Here is a 19,037-nt window from a genome sequence, read left to right as displayed (position 1 = left end):
ATATCTTATAGATCACCATTTAGATAGTCAATCGTCCCTTCACTTTTTCGCCGCATGAAAAACTGTAGGTCACACAGTCACAGGTCTCACGAAAATAGCTTGATTTCTTGATTTTCGTGTCCACCATATTGGATTCGCCATTTTGAATTTCTGTATTCTTTTAATTTCACATTTCGCATCTGAGAAAGCTTCCAAATGTATAAAATTATAACAGATACCAATCTATTCATTTACAGTGCACTTCTAGATGTCAGTAACAATGCTAACTATGTCTACTTGGAATTTGACGAAACATGTTATCGTTAAAACTGAGCTAAAAACAGACTAAACCGAATCTACATACAATCTATATATACCACCTTTACAGTGGTGCAAAGAAAATGAAAATATCTTCTTTTTTGACTAAGTTATGAATTCTTAAATGCATTTCTGGTAACTATAGTTACCAGTAGGCGTTAAAGGGTTAAACTGGCTTAGATACGTTCCGTAACTGATCAGCTGATCACCTCACAGCCATGTGCTACTTCTGTTTACAAACTTGCTTTCAGCTATTCATTTCGCAGTGTTACGTACGAACGTATCCAAGTTAGCTTAAGGCCTACCAATCTTGTGATTAAGATTAAGAAAATTTTCCGAAACCGATTTCGGAGCAGATCCTTGGGTGTTCCGGTTAAGGGTTTACTTAAGGGCTCACTGTGTCAATAAAATCTAGACTAGAGATATTTTGAAAGATGATACGCCACTTCAGAATTTGGATAGTTTTACAAATAATTCGACGCGTGTCATGCGTATTCGTGAACATAACCACACTTTTTAATGCGATTGAAAATGGCACGTGACAGAGAGCATTTTCTCGTTACTTATTTACCGCTTGCCGAAACTCACCGATTCCATTGAGAAATTTATTTCGAGTCTGCTCTCCATCGGTTCTACTGGTTTCGAGGTTTCAAAGTGGTGATTTTGATTTGGAAGACAAAGAACGTTCGAGTCGAGCGAAAAAGTTCAAAGGTGCCGAGTTGCAGGCATTGTGGGGTGAAAACTCAAACAGCTCAAACGTCTCAAGAATTAGCTGAAGCGTTACATACTGGTCAACAAATCAACCGTTTCTGATCGTTTACATGCAATGGGAAAGATCCAATTGAATTGTGAATCGTCCGAATTGACTATTCGAGGTCCAATTTGCACCTCATTGTTCTCTCATCGCAGAAAGAAGCAGTTTTTGTAACTGGCGAGGAAAAATGGACCCCCAATGATAATCCTGAGCGTGAAAGATCGCGGGTAGGTCCAAGTCAACCATCGACATCGACCTCAGAAAGCAACTCCAGTCCGCGGAAGTAAGGTTAGGTTGTGCGATTGGTGGGATATAAGAAAGGCGCCATATTATGAGTTGCTAAAACCGAATCAGTCACTGCTTATCAGCATTATCAGCGACAATTAACCGATTTGAATCTGCTTTGAAGCAGAGACGTCCGATAATAATTCGAAGAAGACGCAAAGCGATTTCGTTGCGCGACGATGCTCGACCACACGTTGCGAATGCAGTTAAAGATACGTCATCGGCGCCTCAATGGGAAGTCTTACCATTCGCCGTGCTTCTTCGGATTATCATTTACTCCGGCCGATGCGGCACGGCCTTGTCGCGACCAGCGCGCTTCCAAACACAAGAAGAAACAAAAAAGCGGCTCGACGAATGGATCGCTCCGAAGGACGAACGTTTTTTTCGTCGCGGAACTCACTCATCGGCGGAAAAGTGGGGGAAGGTTGCAGCTAGCGACGGAAAATATGTTGAATAAAGCGCAGTTTAGTCTCTCCCTCTGAAACAAACGTGTGTCTTTTCGCGAGAAATCCCTCGAGCGAAGCGTCCAATATTTGCATTATTACATATGACGCGACGCTGATGACCATCGTCCTCCTTGATGTTGCAGAACTACCTGTCGCAGTACGGCTACCTGCAGCCGAGCAACCCGGAGAACGGGGCCTTCCTCAGCTCGGACAAGCTGACCGCGGCGATTGAGGAGTTCCAGGCGTTCGCCGGGCTCAACATAACAGGTACGTGTTTGTTTGCAAGCCCAGCTCCGAGCTCTCGAGCCGCGTTGGAGCTTTTGTTGTCCATCAGCGACGCATGCGACCGTCATTGGTGAGTCACTCGCGAGAATCGCGGAGGATGCGTTTACTCGGTGTCACGTGCGCTGACGATTCGGGGGAGAAATGGCGGCACGTGAAATTCTCCGGAGATGATAACGCGGCGCGATGATAACACGGCGAGCGCGGTTCTCCGAGCGGGCCGTTTAATGACAACGGCGAACGATGATTCAGAATTCGATGAAACGCGCGACCGAACTCGAACCGGCGCTCGAGTGAGTCATTACGTGTCCGTTGCGAACGAGGGGGGGGGGCGGGAAGGGGGATTGTTGGAGAAAATAAATATCCTCGTTACGACACGGCGCGGCGCGGCCTGAGAAAAATAAATCCCGCGCAAGAAAATAAGATAAAGCCGCGGCGCGACAATGGCGGCCGTGTAACGCGAATTTCTCCGGCGTGCGTTGCTTGTTGTCGCAAGCGGCGGGATTAGTAAATTTCGCCCGGCCGAAGTTCGCCGATCTCTCGTTGAGAAACGCCAGGCGTCTCGCCAGGCGTTACGTGTCGGAAGTGACAAGCGTGTCGAGAAGGATATTCTGCGAGGCAGACGGGGAGAGGAATGTGACTCGCGCCGCGCCGATCGTAAACGGTAAACGCGCGTGGAAGCCCGACGGCGGCAGGACGGGAACGAGCGATGGAGCCCAATAAAAAGCGAAGGTGAACGGAAGAGTGATCTAACTGTAAAATTGTAGGCCATCGGTGGCGGTATTATTCGAGATGAGAAGCGTGTTTATCGACCGTGATCTGCACGCGCGCGCGCGCCAATGACGACATTTGAAAACAAGAAGAGACGCACCGGAAGAGCGTCTCCTTGCGCGAACTTTGTTTCCCGTGGCTGAATTGTCGCTGCATTATCTCGCACCAGCTCTCTCTATCTCTCTCTCTCTCTCGCTCCAACTCTATATATTCGTCTTCCTTGAAATAACAATGAGCGACCCGAGCAGAAAAATTAATAAGGCTCTGATGAGGGCCTGATTATTTTTCCCTAACATTAATCGAGCCCTAGTAGGGATAGAAAGACAAGAGCCCTACGAGATGTGTAACAATAAATTTAACGGGTCCTTATAAGGCAATATTAGGGAGGATATTATAAGGCAATATTTTTATTATTACTTGAGTAAAAATATTCGTTCCTTTTATTTCAAGAAATTTAGACTGTAATTTCTTTGTTTCTTTATAACCTTGTTAGTATACAAGAATTTATTATTTTAAAAATATAGCATCCTTTACAGATAAAAATCCTGCTACTGTTTTTATTAAAATTTGCTGCGTTTCAAAACGAAGGCGATATTAGAAAAATCCTTGGAAGAAACTACTGAATATGGCAGCTAATAAAACTAATAAAATTTGTACTAAACTATGACAATTTTATTACACGTTTCAAATCTTATTAATTTTCTATAACAAAACTTAATTTTGTATACCTAAAGCATCCTTAAAAGATCCTTCTAAGGCCCTTCTCAATTTTTCCTATCAAAGCCATATTTACTCAATCTAAGGCATCCTTCTAAAATCTAAAAAATCCTTCTAAACCCTCATCAGTTTCCTTTATCAAAGCGTTATTTCCTAAAATCTAAGACATCCCTAAAATATCCGCCTCGGGGTCTGACGTGATAACAATGAGGCCATCCCTTTTCAGAACTTTCAGCCTTATGCTTCATGAGGATGGACCTAACAATTTTTCGCTCGGGGACCTCCGTTTGATCTTCAAAGGACCGATCTTACCTTCTAAATCGATTCTCTCCTACTCAATTTTTCTACGAACCGTAGAATTCTTCCAATAAAGAATCATTTTCCATTGGCATTCCTATCGGTGTCGATTCTCGTCTCGTTCCCTGAAAAACTCAACTGGGAAATGCAAGCCTCTTCAGCGACGGGGAACGGAGTTTTCAAAGGAACACGCTCGACGCTTTGAAATCTCCCCAGAACGGCGCGGGAGGCAGGAAAAAGGGGGGAGGGACAAACGTGCTTTTTTTGCGAGAGGCCGCTGGGGTGCGAAAAAAACGGCGCGGCGAAAGACAGCTTCGCGGCTTTCTTCGTCGGCCAGATGAAAAAGTCATCTCCGCCATGGCGAGCTGCCGACTCCGGAATCCGCGAGCGCCGCGAGGAGTCGCGTGACCGGCGGAGTCGCAAGAGCGTATGCATGCACATATCGCACGAGCACTCCCGCGTATTATGCATACTATGCATGCATGCATGAGGAATTAATACGTGCACGGGCTGCTGATGCACACGCGGCACACACGCGTGAGCGCGCGGATGTGCCTGCCATTACGCACACACACACATACACATCGACAGGTGGCACGCGGGGAATCGATATAGCGCTCGAGGAGGAACCCTTAATTACGCCGCTTAATTACGTGCATCACGCGATTACCGCGGAATGATCGCGGGCGAAGAGTAACGGAGCCCGGAGCGAATGAAAAATTAATTTTCGGTCGTCGCGCCGCTTCCGGCGAGCGCTTCCGGCGCCGCCGATTATGTTTCGAGAACAGACTTTCTGGGAACACGAGGACACGGAGAAGGGGAGGGGGGTGGCAATTTGCGGAGATTATCGTGTATTGTGTCTACATGTGTGTGTGTATGTGTCTCTTGTTGCAGGCGAGCTGAACGAGGAGACCGCCCGGCTGATGGCCACGCCGAGGTGCGGAGTCAAAGACAAAGTCGGCCCGGCGGCCGATGGCAGATCGAAGAGATACGCTCTTCAAGGTAAGCGAAAAAGAGCGACGCGTCGCGAGTCGCGCCCCGTCCGCCTCGGACCTCGCGATTCGTGTCGGAGCGCGGATAATCGGCCGGTTGGCAAATCCAATGGAGAAAAGTCCGCGAATTGTGGCCGCGGACGACGACGTGACCGCGGGATATGACATAACTTCGCGTTTGATCGAGCGTGCGATTATCTAATCGCACTCGGCGAGATATTGGCGGGACTGAAAGTCGCGCAAGTGGCACGCGGGGGCACAATGAGCCAGCCGCGGCGGAGGGGGGGGGGAGGGGCGATTGTTGACGGGAGAGCCGGGGAGCGGGGGGCAGGCAGTTTGAATATATTAATCGCGCGCGTACGTGAAGCGCGCCGACAATTGGCATTGTCTCTCCTATTTTACGATGTTCCTGGCTCGCGTCGCCGTGCATCGCGCGGCCGTAGCGGCGACTTCCTGCCGCCGCCGCCGCAGCGATATAAAGTCAGTCACCCTAAACGGGTCACGCGGATCTGTATCGCGATAGCCGTCCGACGCTCCAAATGCATTCCTAATCGGCCGTATGAATTTATGCTCGAGTTAACTGTTGCATTTCGCGCTCACTTCGCTATCGAACGGCTATCGACGCGCCGCGGCGAGGCGGCGGAGATACGCGATGCGTTCCGCGAGCGATGCGACGCGCGATTGTCCTCGGCCTCTACGGCCTCCTTCGGCCGAGGTAGGCTTGCCAGACGCAAAATCACGATTTCCGGGACATTTTTTAGGCGACGGCGTCGAAAAGTAGATTGTTAAAGAATTTTAGTTAGTTCAATTTTCCCCCTTTTTTTACCACGCAAATGACTTACTTCACATCAATTTTCTCAGGTGGCGCGTCAAATTTTTTGACCTTACAAATCGCGGTGACTGCTCTCAGATTTCCCTCTAGTACCAGTTAGAACATGATTATTATGATTACAATTTCGTTGCAATTCTGACTTTCTGAGAGAGACTTGCTCTGCCGGATCATCTCGACTCACATCCCCATCCGTGCCTCGTGAATTCGTGAAATATACTGGGAAATAAATATAAAATGTTTTGGGAAAGAAATAGAGTGAGAGAGAGAGAGAGAGAGAGAGAGAGAGAGAGAGGAAAAAAGATATAAAGGTAAAAATGAAGCGCAGGTGAAGGGTAACGCAAGAGGAACGAAGCGAATTCAAGAAGCGAATTTGATTTTACGACTCCTTCGTAAGCTTATACCTGTGTCACAGCGGTTTTAGTTCATCTTTTTCCCGCTGTTTCATTTCTAAACGGGATATTTTACGATTTCGTTCACCTTTATCTCTAAAATTCGCTTCTGGCATCTCTGTTATCTTTACCCGGCGCTTCATTTTTACTTTTACTTTTAAATCCTTTTTCCTCTATTTCTCTTCTAAAATATCTTGTATTTATTCCCGAATATATTTTACGAGACTCCATCGCCTTAGTTCCACTTTACATTTTTTCTCTATTTCTTCTTTAAACATATTTTATAATTCCATCTATCTTCATTTCTAAAATTCGCTTCTTACATCTCCGTTCCTCTTATCTATCTTTACCTTTACCTGTGCTTCGCTTTTACTTCTCCTTTTCTATTTCTCTTCTAAAATATTTTATATTTATTTCCTAATATATTTTACGACTCTATTTACCTTTACTTCCAAAATCCGTTTCTTGGATCTCCGTGGAGCTCTTATCTTATCTTTACCTACGCCTTAGTTTCACTTTACATTTGTCTCTATTTCTTCTTTAAACATATTTTATAATTCCATCTACCTTCATTTCTAAACTTCCTAGAAACATTTACCTGTGCTTTGTTTTTATTTTTACCTCTATTATTATATTTTTTTCTTAAATATATTTTATGATTCCATCTATCTTTGTGTCCAAAGTTTGCTTCTCGGTACTCTTCTTATTTTACTTCGCTTTCACTTTTGCTTGTATCATCACCTATACCTTTCTTCTATATTCTGTTCCTAAATATATTTTATAATTCGATTTATCTTTACTTCTAAAATGTGCCCCTTGGATTATTTGCTTCTTAGACCATCGTTTCTTTTTCCTCTTACCTTAGCATCACCTCAACTTTCACCCTTACCTATACCTTTACTTTGCATTTCATACCTACATTTTGCATTTTACCTTTCTTACATTTTCATATTTATATTTGTCCTTATACATTTTTACCTTCGTGTAGTCCTCCGCTCAACTACCTATTGCGACACGCGCGGTTCAAAATCGCACGCCGCGGAGATCGCGCTTGCGAGCGCGAGAAGCGTGTGATGTAAAATTACGATTGCGATTAAAAGTCGTTAGCGATGTGAAGCCGCGTTTACGATTATAAGATTGCGACGCGACGTATCATAATCATCGCGATCCTCGAGGAAGATCGTATCTCGCGCCGCGCAATTTCGCAAATCGCGCATCTCCAATTACCGCCCGCGCGATCGCATCCCGCGTCGCTCCTGCCTTCGTTAGACCCGATCGAACAAATTCGAGTCGCATCCAAGCCGTCGCAGAGTTCCGGCGCTCGAAGGCCATCGCGTAAGGCAATCAGCCGGTGAACCGAACTTGCCGACGACTTGGCAAATCGCGCGACTCCCCGCTATCGCTGACGCGCGTTTCTCCGCGAGATTACTCGCCGCATGATCGAACACTCGCGCGAATCATCCGTCGCGCGGAATTCGCCGGATAATAAATCGCGATGCGCCGCTGACTCCGGCGCGTTCCGATCGCTTTGGTCACGTCGCGTCCCGCAGGATTACTCGAGAGGACATTCCTGCGCGCATGACGCGGCCGCATCGCGGCAGCGGAATCACCAAGCCCCATCGCGCCCCTCTCGTCTCTCGCCTCTCGCGGGCTAACCGTGACTTTGAACCTCGCGAGAGCGAGCGCTTCACGTTTCAGTGAACCCTCGGTGCTAAGTTCGGCCATGCGTGTATCCGATGGCATGGCCGCCGCTTGAAAGACTTCACGCCCAACCCCTCGCGCGAGACCGTCGTTGTCGCCTCTCTTCCTTTTTCCCTTTTCGGTGAAACTTTAGAATAGGGCCTTTTCCGAATTTTGATGTATTTCTGCTACTTGCTGGATAAAAAAAATCTTTGTTGCGACTACGACAATGATAATCGATGGGGGAAGCCCGAAAGACGAATGTTACCGACCTACTTTTTTCAAGTTTTCTTTTTTTCGGATCTTGCAAAACTCTGAAGGAAGGAAAAATGCACCAAATTTAAACTACTGAGTAAAAGTATAAGACACTCAATGAACTTTAATAAACCAAAGACATAAACTATTCTCCGCTGTAATTTAGACTTTATAATAGAAATTTGTGCTTCTGATTAAAGCAGAGCATGATTGTGAATAATGCTCTGCTTTATTTTGCTTGTAATTTATGATACGTCCTACCTTGGGGTCTCGCTAATCTTTTCATTATCCATTTCTAGTATATCGTAGACTCATCTGTTTAGTAAGGCGAAAGATTCGAGCAACAACTGTGAACGGTATTTAATCAGTAAATAAAATCGATATTTAAAATTTGAAATATATGGAATAAAATTTTCATGTTTTTTTCCTATAAAGATCTTAGCCCCCCTCCCCCCTCCCTTAATAATATATATGTAAAATTTTGTATACATGTTTTTTTTTACACAATAGTTTTGCAAACTATTTTGTAAATTACTGAACAAGAAAACGTAGTTTTTGGCATAATAGTACTTCTGAATATTTACCAAAAAATTGTTCAAAAAATAAGTGGGTAACATTTTTTTCAGGCTCCCACGATCGATATCACTGTCGGAGTCACAGCAAAGATTTTTACCATGAGAGTAGCAAATAAATATCAAAATTCGGGAAAGGCCCTATTCTAAAGTTTTACTCCCTTTTTTTTCTTCTATTCTGTTTTAATTCCCCTCGATCTCGCGCGGCGACGCTCAAACGAGCGAATCGTTGCGTAATGAAAGAGAGGGGGGCGCGCGAGAGGGACATCGTCATAATTGTCGCGTACGCGCGCAACTGTTGCATAAATCGCGGCTCTGCGGTCGCGAGCGCGCGTAGCACGCGAGCCCCGCGATTTTTATTCTTACGCGGATAACAAACAAAAGGCGATGCGACGCGACACAATGACGATGCGGATCCCGCGCGACGTATCGCGCGTAGCATCACCTTTTTACGATCGCGGCACGTCGTCGCTGCGCCGCGCGTCGTAACGGATGTGCATGCGCTAATAACCGGAGAAGCGCGCCGCGCGATAATAACGTCGCGATACGTTTCGTTGGGATTTTTCTTTTTTTCCCTTTCACAAAGCGCGCGCGCGTCCTTCCCAAGCGAGCGGGCTTCGTTTCGTCGCGATAATCACGTCTCCCTCGTAGGCTCGAGGTGGCGCACGAAGAACCTGACCTACCAAATCACCAAGTATCCGTCCGGCCTCAATAACGACGCGGTGGACAAGGAGATCAGGACCGCGTTCAATGTCTGGTCGGAATATACCGATCTCACGTTCACCCAGAAGAAGGGACTCCACAATAACGTAAGATCGCTTGCATTTTGCGCCACATATATGTTGTGTTCTTGTGTTTTGTGTATATAAAATTGTTACTTAAATTAATTAATATATTAATTAAAATTATATAAATTAATTATCTTTTACACAGGGCTCTCTCCAGGATTTTTTGCGAACGAAAAATTGTGAGAATTAATACACTGATAGAAAAATATAGTTGAATTAACTATAATCTCACTATATTTTATAGTTCATTTTGGCGTCAAGCATATTTTTATAGTTCGTCGAACCTGCAAAATATAATAGAATAAACACAAATATATAGTCAATGATTGTCTTAAATAATTGATTAGTTACTTTTACCACATATATGGTAATTTCTCATTCACAAATATAGTGAGATTTTATATTCGTATAGTTACATCTGTCATCATTAGCAAATATTCTGGTAACATTGACTATATAAAAGAGTTACTTTACCTACCATTTTATATTTGTATCCATAATAATATGTAATAATTTTAGTTTAACTTACTATAATTCTTAGTAAAAATATTATATGGTTGGTTATACTATGCCTATATCGTAATTATTACCGATATTACGGCAATACTTACTATAAATATGATATTTCGGATTATAATTCAGTTACTACATCATTATAGTTTCAAATATCATATACTTTTCTCTCAGTGTAGGCGTCATATAATTGTAGGTTAGATCATTCTGAACAAAAAGGTCCTTTAACATTTTGCAAATAAATTTTGCGCAAGTTTTCAAATTACCAATTAAAAAAGCTCCCAGATGTGGTCATTTTCAATCATTAATAACTTAATAACTATTGCGATTTTCGCAAAATGATAGATGACTTTTCTTCTTAGTTTGATCTGATTAATCTTCACAATTTTTTGTTTTCGAAAGATCCCGGACACCCTATATATATAAAATATCTTATGTCTCATATATATATATATATATATATTTTCGTGTTATATATTTTATATTTGTTATATTATATTTTTGCTATATCGCGATTAAGTCGCTTAATGAAACTTCCGGCATTCTGCCAGTTTTTGGCATTTTTGTGCGCTTTGTTTATTATTGGTTCATTTATTTACTCTCAATTAATCTCTGTGCACCCTCTTAACATTTCATAAAAACTGTCAAATTAATATTTTGCATATTCAATACTCGATGAAATCCGCGCGTGAATGCCGCGAGCAGTGTGTGGACACATTTCTTAGCTATTTATTCGTCATCATTTATTTATTTATTTATTTATTTATTTATTTATTTATTTTTAATCCCTGTATACCGGAATATTGCACGGAAAAGCGATCGAATGAATATTTTATACATTTGATATTTGATAAAATTCCCGCGCGAAAGAGGTGCGAAGACAATGGAGATTTATTAATTATTTATACATTGTTATTCAGTATTAGGTAAAACCGATCAAATTAACATCTTATATATGTAATATTTGATAAAGTCCACGTGCGAGAATACCGACAGAACAGGCAGAATGAGCCGCAGCTGGACATTTCATCGCGTCGACAACACGAAGAGCAATGCGGTGAAACGACGAAACTAAGATTGAAGGGGTTGCTTCAGGTACACATCGAGATCAGATTCGAGGTGGGCGAGCACGGCGACGGTGATCCTTTCGACGGACCAGGTGGCACTTTGGCGCACGCCTACTTCCCCGTGTACGGCGGCGACGCTCACTTTGATGACTCCGAACGATGGACCATCAGAAGCTACCGCGGCACCAACCTCTTCCAGGTTGCCGCTCACGAATTCGGACATTCGCTCGGCTTGAGCCACAGCGACATCAAGAGCGCCCTGATGGCACCCTTCTACCGCGGCTACGACCCTCACTTCACTCTGGATCGCGACGATGTCGACGCTATCCAGGTATGTAGACGACGACCAACTCGAACATGGACGTGACACGTCTCGAAGGGCGATTTCGGTGAAAGAATAAAACACGAGGATCATTCCAGGCCTTGTACGGCAAGAAGACCAACCACGGAGGGCATGGGCGGCCGTCGCCGCCCGCCGAGGAAGATCCTGAATTGTGCAAAGACCCGAAGATCGACGCGATGTTCAACTCCAAGGATGGCGAGACATTCGTGTTCAAAGGTATGAGCCGCAACTTTTCCGCAGCTTTTGGTCCCGACAAGACTGCTCTGGCGGCAACTAGTACTAGGTACTGAGACCACGGAATTTCCAGGTAAATACTACTGGAAGCTCACGGACAACGGTGTCGCCAGTGGCTACCCTAGATTCATCAGCAGCACGTGGAAGGAGCTCCCGTCGAACATAGACGCCGCGTTCACGTACAGAAACGGCAAAACTTACTTCTTCAAGGTGACTAACGGACACTTCTACTAACGTCGATCGGACCTCAGTTTGAGTTCAAGCTCTGTTCAGACAAAGACTTTCGAGCTCGGATTGAGGTCTAATCGACCAGTCGAGGATGTTCCACAGTGGAATTACCGACCTGCTTCTACCGGGGAGGTCGAGATGACAGGTTTTGAGAAAGAATACGTTACGCAAGGGCGGAAGCGTTGATTTGTTTCCTGCGATCTTACTCGACGCCCATTAAAGGCACGAAGCGCATCGTCAGCTAAATTCGTAGTAATTGTTCGAAGAAGTGGCAAACCGGTTATTGTTGATCGCCCGGTAGTTTCAGCGTTATGGACGGGCTTCGATGCGGGGATTGATCCGGAATAGCCGCGTGCGAACTTGAAGCGTGGACTAAAGTGCAAACTTTGTGAAACAGGGCACGCAGTACTGGAGGTACATCAACACGACCATGGACGGCGACTACCCGAAGGAGATCAGCGACGGCTTCACCGGCATCCCCGATCACATCGACGCCGCCACCGTGTGGACCGGCAACGGCAAGATCTACTTTTACAAGGGCACGAAATTCTGGCGCTTCGACCCGGCGTCGAAGCCACCGGTGAGGAGCAACTACCCCAAGCTGATCAAGAACTGGCAGGGCGTACCGGACCACATCAACGCGGCGATCACCTACAAGGGCTACACCTACTTCTTCCAGGACAATGCCTATTATCGATTCAACGACAGGACGTTCTCCGTAAGTGCTCCGCGGAGTCCTCTCCTTACAGTTCGCATTGTTTTCCCTGGCCAATGGCTACATTTTCACACCGACAAAGTTACGTCGAGCTCGACGCAATGTCGCAAGAGCGACAGCGTAATAATAACGCGCGCTTTCTCCCTGATTCTCCCTTTCATGTCGTGTCCCGAATTACGGCACGTTTCCATTGCATTTGTATTTATGTGGAAGGGAGGAGTTTGTGGTCTCTCTCTCTCTCTCTCTCTCTCTCTCTCTCTCATAAGGCACACTCTTGCGCACTGCAAGGTGTAAAAATATTTCCAGATAGAGTCGTGGAATATTTCCGTAAAATAAGGCACACTCTTGCGCACTGCAAGGTGTAAAAATATTTCCAGATAGAGTCGTGGAATATTTCCGTAAAATAAGGCACACTCTTGCGCACTGCAAGGTGTAAAAATATTTCCAGATAGAGTCGTGGAATATTTCCGTAAAATAAGGCACACTCTTGCGCACTGCAAGGTGTAAAAATATTTCCAGATAGAGTCGTGGAATATTTCCGTAAAATAAGGCACACTCTTGCGCACTGCAAGGTGTAAAAATATTTCCAGATAGAGTCGTGGAATATTTCCGTAAAATAAGGCACACTCTTGCGCACTGCAAGGTGTAAAAATATTTCCAGATAGAGTCGTGGAATATTTCCGTAAAATAAGGCACACTCTTGCGCACTGCAAGGTGTAAAAATATTTCCAGATAGAGTCGTGGAATATTTCCGTAAAATAAGGCACACTCCTGCGCACTGCAAGGTGTAAAAATATTTCCAGATAGAGTCGTGGAATATTTCCGTGAAAAGTGAAAAAGTAACATCATGCACGTGAGTGAATTGCGAATGTAAAACAACGATCTCTCATCAACCCACCAGGTGGACAGTGCTGAGCCCGCCTTCCCACGGTCGACGGCGTACTGGTGGTTCGGCTGCAAGTCCGCCAACAGGGGGACGCTAGGTAATGAGCTTTGGCCGTTGAATTTTGCCGGCAATCTGGACATGGCCGACGGTGACACTTACGGCGATTACGGTAGTCACGACAGCGTCGGCGACATCATTCTAGACGCAGGTACAAAATCTTGACTGAATCCTGCCTAGCCTCGCAGAGACCTCGGCGGCGTATCCACTGTCTGTCGCGGCATTGTCCACTCGGCGAGATGAGAATTCGCGCAGTGCCGTCCCCCCCCCCCGCAAAACTTCGGTCCCCGGCGGGCTTGCTGTAATCATTACCGCGGTCGCGCTAATTGCCGTTGATTCAGAGCTTAATGCACACAATATTCCGGGAACATTCGGATGAATGGGCTTCCGCGAAGCGACGTGAATTGCGCTTCGTTTAAATTAATACCCCGTATCGCGCGGCAGTGGATACCCGGTAGTAACCGCTCGTTCTCCTTCGTTGAATATCATCCACGTAGGAGCGAGTGATCGGCTTGCGCGACGAAGAGGCAGGCAGGAACTGCGAGATTCAAAACTTTGGTGTCTCGTACACCTGGCTATTACGATACACTGGGCTACTACCATCGCGCATCGCGGAGAGACTTGTGCACGCAATACTCTCGTGAAGGGTTCGTCAAAAGCTTCGCTGGAATCTCAAAGTCGACGATATGAGACGCTGGGGATGCGGGGATGACGTTGCGAACTCGAGCCGAATCAGAACGGGCTGTGGCCCGTAATGTCGCGTGAGAACGGAGAGTCCCCGTTAAAACGCGGCTCTTCCGCGCGCATCTCGTGCGCTTTATCGAGTCACAGATCGCTCAGATCGGAAGTGATGTAACGCACGTGTGTCTCGCGCAATGACAAAATCTGGCATACATTTCGAGCGCTGTGTCATAATTCGAGTTTTCCATGTCACGGACGGACGTTACGAAATAATCGAACTTCGCGGAAACGCGCTCATGGAAACGCGAGGTAATGCCTGCACAATTGGTCCGAATGCGATATTATAGAGAGACACGACATATTCTGGGATACAATGACGGCACCGCTCATACCGCATTAACGAAGTGTGCTCAGATTTGGAAAAAAAAAGAAAAGAAGGGAAAAGAGAAAGGAAAAACGTAACTTCACTAATCCGTTTTGCGTTTCATGAAAACGAGAGTAGCACTCAGCGCACGTAAGACACTAATCTACTAACGGCATAACATTGTCACTTGTCGCTGTTATTCTAACCACGTGATCGTCGACCATCGCTGTGGGCTCGAGGGTTCCCTTCCACTCGAGATTCGATCCGATTCACTCTCTCTGCTCTCTTCTCTCTTGTACATCACCCAAAAAAAAGTAATTTCGGAACAAGCGGAATCATCTAAATTTTTGAGGATTTTATTCTCATATATGGCCTCAAGAGGATTCCTCTAAGATCAAGAGGAAAATATTATTTATTTATTTGTTTATTTTTTTATTAATAATATACGGATCTGACCCCTTTGGTATACAGTAGTTGAGACGATAGTATAACGAGTAAGAAGATTCTCATACAATGTAAGTAGGGAAAGAAAGTAAAAAAATGAAAACAAGGAAAGAAAAAAATAAGAGAGGAAAAAAATTATAAACACATTATTCTTAAAATTAGAGGGATTATATGTTACATGTATATATGCAAATCTTATTGATTTTAATAGAAATTTCCTCTTATACACAGATTATTTAATTTTTTTTTAAGAGGATTATTATTTATTCTTGCTATACTTTATTCTTACTGGTTATACTAATTGATTTGAGAAAATTATTGTAACGTATAGCGAAAAGTAATATACATATATCGGAGATGTGCTTCTGGCTTCAGTTTTACAACAAGTAAGGCACGAATGAAATGAGATCATCATAACAAATAAATTTCTAATCGGTTTTGTTATGGACTTCATAGCTACGAAGATGTTCATCATAACCAATTGTATGAAACAGTTAAAAGAAAGAATATATTATTCAACTTCTTGCGATAGATTATAAACTGTATTTGACCAAATATGGGTGAATTATCTTCGTTATGTGTTACAGCAACACACATATCTTCTTTTAAAAAGCGTTCCAAATATTCTGATCCATCAGCATATGGTTATTTTTTCGTTCGTGTCTGAAGGTAGAGCACGACTGAACAAGAGAAGCCGACATTCAAATCAACATATCCCTCTTCATACAAGAGGAAAATTAATTGATACAAGAGGGGATCCTTTTGAAGTAAGAGGAAAACAGTTGGAAATAATATCCAGTAAATTTTAGATGAATGGTTCACTTTAACCGCTTGATCGAAAGAGGAATCCTTTTCCCGCAAAAGGCTTCGCTCAGAACATGAGACTGTGGGGAGAAATCACTTTGCAAATAGAATACTTTTCTTCCGGGTGATATTGTCTCTGCATTCGATGTGTCCGAGTCAATGTTACCCCGCCTCTTCTCGCGCGTCGCTAGCGATCCATCTCGCGAACTGGCAAAGCCCGAAGTATTTATTAGCCAGGCTATACGGGTGAGAACCGAGTTCCCTTTGCGAAAAACTGCCGACGTCGAGAAGCAGATCGCGGTGATCGCGAGAGATCACCGCCGCCGTGTGTCACCCTCCGCCGCAACCAGTTTGCAGACAAGAGTAAATATTCTACTAGGACTAAGAATTTTCTCGCACTTTCCCCCCTCATCTTCGTCTCGCTTGCACGCGGACGGTTTACGTTTGGCACTCTACGGTTGTGGTAGATTTTCTATTCTGTGTGCACTCTCTCTCTCTCTCTCTCTCTCTCTCTCTCTCTCTCTCTCTCTCTCTCTCTCTCTCTCTCTCTCTCTCTCTCTCTCTCTGTATTTTTATCGGTAGACACGGTACGTTGGGACACTCGACGCGAGATTTCACGCAGCATGAGCAGTCTCCTTGCATCATCACACGCACTGAATTGACTCACACAGTATGAGAATTTGATCGAAGTTGGGGTGATAGCGCACAAAAGAGGCTGAGCAGTCGCTCGACTTCGCCCAGCGGAGCGCGGAATCCGCGAGACTCGCTGTCGCGGGCGTTTCATCCTCGCCTCTGCTCTTTCCTCTTTCCGTGCGCTACGCGCCTCACCCACGCACCAACACACGCATCTACCCTTAAAATTGGCGCACACGAGGGAACGCGCGCACCTGCACGCGAGCGTGAAACAAGGAAGTGCATGAGTAACCGCTGCCGCTGGCAGTTGCGTTGTTTGGAACTTAATCTGTCATAAAAAAAAGAAATGTGGTTTCGACTCGCCCCTTTCTAACAACGGAGTATCCCCTCCCCCCTCTCCCCTCCCCCGGTCCTGGTTAATTCTTTCTTTCTCTCTGACAAGTTTTCGGTTTCACACTTGTAGCACCCCTCTCCCGCCGGTCGGTGAACATCCGACCGTACGCACGCGTTGATATTTGATTTTTTTTCACTTACACACACACACACACACACACACACACACACACACACACACACACATCCTCGTTGCACGATGACTCGACTCCAAAGTACGTCCCATATGACTACGGAGGATCTTAATTCATTTTAATTCTCTGGAAACATGGCATGCACTGGTTCTAAATTGCACAATCTATTTCCCCCCCTTCTTTCTCCCTCTGGGTGACGACTAGGGTTGCCAAATCCAAAAGTTAAAATTACCGGATATTTCTTCTTTGGTAACAAAACCAAACCAGACTAAACCGGACAGAAATAATAATAATCATAACGTTATATTAAATACAAAAGATGACAAGAATTTATTTACAATATTAATTTCCAAACAATTTTATAAACAAAATTTGATTGAATAAAATAATAAACTATTACTTTTTTAATATATAATACATTTTATTATCGAGCACGAAACTAAACAATGTTTTAGCGACGTTTGAGTGTTACGAGGATTGGCGAATGATGGATCGGCACATCATCTGCTAGATGGCACTGTTTCTCGTGGTGCTCGATCATTTGTAGGCGCTTGAAACAGAGAAACGTTGCTAAAATCTGAACTCTCATTCCATTGATTGAATATAACTTAAAAATCGGACATATGACGTCCGGTTTGATTTGTTAACCGGACACCGGATAAGACTTCTGAAGAATCTGATAGTTCGGGTAAAAAACGGACAACCCTAGTGGTTGGCAACCCTAGTGACGATTCATCATCGGTCGGGTTCAAGTGGGACAGTGCACGGTGTTTCTTTATCTTAGAACCTGATTAGTTTCTTAATCTTAAACCCCGATAATTTTTAAGTTTCGATTCTCTCCCTCTACGCTCTCCTTCTCGTTACTGACGCGCTCTCTACTTCGGTTATTCTCTACCTTACCGTGACCGCCGAAATCAACGAGAAAAGCCGTAAAGACGCCGTAGCTCTCGTCTGAAAGATTTTATGGACACTTTCTGTGCTTTTGTCACTTGTGACTGCGACCTGTGATGTCCGGCTTTCTTATCTCTCAATCGGATAAAAAGCGTAAAACTTCGGTTTGCAAAGTACAATATAAATTATGTTCTTTGATTCACAGTTATCAACTGCATCGTATAAAAAATGTTCAATCAATTTTAAACTTTATGATGGACGTTTTGCGTGTTCCTAACCCCAGACAGCACACGGATGTCCATTGGACGTCCGTTATATGTCCATTCTTTTTACAAAAGACGTCCATAGGACGTCCGATGGACGCACATCGGACGTCCTACAGGTCCAATGTCCAATAAGGACATCCTTGTTACGTCCAATTTGTGTCCACGGACGTAAATCGGACATACGGACATAAATTGGACGTGAAACGTACATCCATTGGATGTCCGGTGCTGTCTTCCAGGACCTTACGTTAACAGTCGCCTTCATAAAAAAGAAACGAGGCGACATTCAAGGAGCATTCAAGGAAATTTCACGAAAATTCTATCTCGACCAAAACTCACGGCGCGCCCGTTGCTTACATCTGACGCTTTAGCAAGTAACTCTAATTTCTCTAAAATCTAAAATATTATTGACACTGGTACTCACCAATACGCCGGTACGTGTAAAAAAACGGCTTTTCTCTCGCGAAACGGCCTCATATTCTCCACGACCTGCGGGCCATTTCGCGCCTTTACTCCCGACGACTGTCCGGCCATCTTGGTCAAAATGTATTTAAACTTTCCGTTACGATGCCACGATCGAGCAGCCATCTTTGACGCTGTCGTTGCCCACTGTGTTTACGCAAAGAACGCGCACACGAGTCAGCGTGTGAAGTTAAGAATCGTGCACTCGCCAATAGAGTCACATTGTGCGACGACGCATCGACAGCTCGTGGCTCGATCAAAAAGAAAGAAAATTCGAGAAGGAGACTCACCTTACGAGCGCAGGTCGACTCGACCGTCCGCATTAATCGGGAGCAATCGCCTTTTCCAGAGGACAACAATGTACACTCCAAATTCGGGAGAAAGTGAGCGAGATCGAAAACGGCGCGCGGTCCACGCGACCAGCCATACGCGCCGAAAACGTCCCGTATTTACCGCGCGGAAAAACGAATAAAAGTTCCAAACAACAGCGGCGGCGGCGGCGGCGGCGGCGGCAGCGGCAGCGGCAGCTGGCGGCCAACGTACAGTTTCGCGCGTCTCTCGAGTG

The 19,037-nt window shown here is 44.9% G+C and overlaps 1 protein-coding gene across 4 annotated transcripts in view; it reads left to right on the top strand.

Moving 5' to 3' along the window:
• The window catches only part of LOC105190364 (Matrix metalloproteinase 1), a 46,792-nt gene that overhangs the window by 25,342 nt on the left and 2,413 nt on the right, over positions 1-19,037 (top strand). The window contains exons 2-10 of one of the 4 annotated variants that reach the window (XM_025296679.1): positions 1,926-2,049; positions 4,744-4,851; positions 9,221-9,378; positions 10,966-11,268; positions 11,358-11,496; positions 11,588-11,724; positions 12,140-12,460; positions 13,359-13,551; positions 18,822-19,007. In XM_025296679.1, the coding sequence (XP_025152464.1) occupies positions 1,926-2,049; positions 4,744-4,851; positions 9,221-9,378; positions 10,966-11,268; positions 11,358-11,496; positions 11,588-11,724; positions 12,140-12,460; positions 13,359-13,551; positions 18,822-18,859 (1,521 nt within the window). In that variant the 3' untranslated portion in view covers positions 18,860-19,007. Of the gene's footprint in view, positions 1-1,925; positions 2,050-4,743; positions 4,852-9,220; positions 9,379-10,965; positions 11,269-11,357; positions 11,497-11,587; positions 11,725-12,139; positions 12,461-13,358; positions 13,552-18,821; positions 19,008-19,037 lie in introns of those variants that run through there. The other 3 variants (XM_025296680.1, XM_025296678.1, XM_011153081.3) reach the window with 3 other exon arrangements.

This window comes from Harpegnathos saltator, unplaced genomic scaffold, assembly GCF_003227715.2.
Source record: "Harpegnathos saltator strain DR-91 unplaced genomic scaffold, Hsal_v8.6 scaffold156, whole genome shotgun sequence".
In the NCBI taxonomy this organism is placed as follows: domain Eukaryota; kingdom Metazoa; phylum Arthropoda; class Insecta; order Hymenoptera; family Formicidae; genus Harpegnathos; species Harpegnathos saltator.
This window is presented reverse-complemented; position numbering and strand designations above follow the sequence as displayed.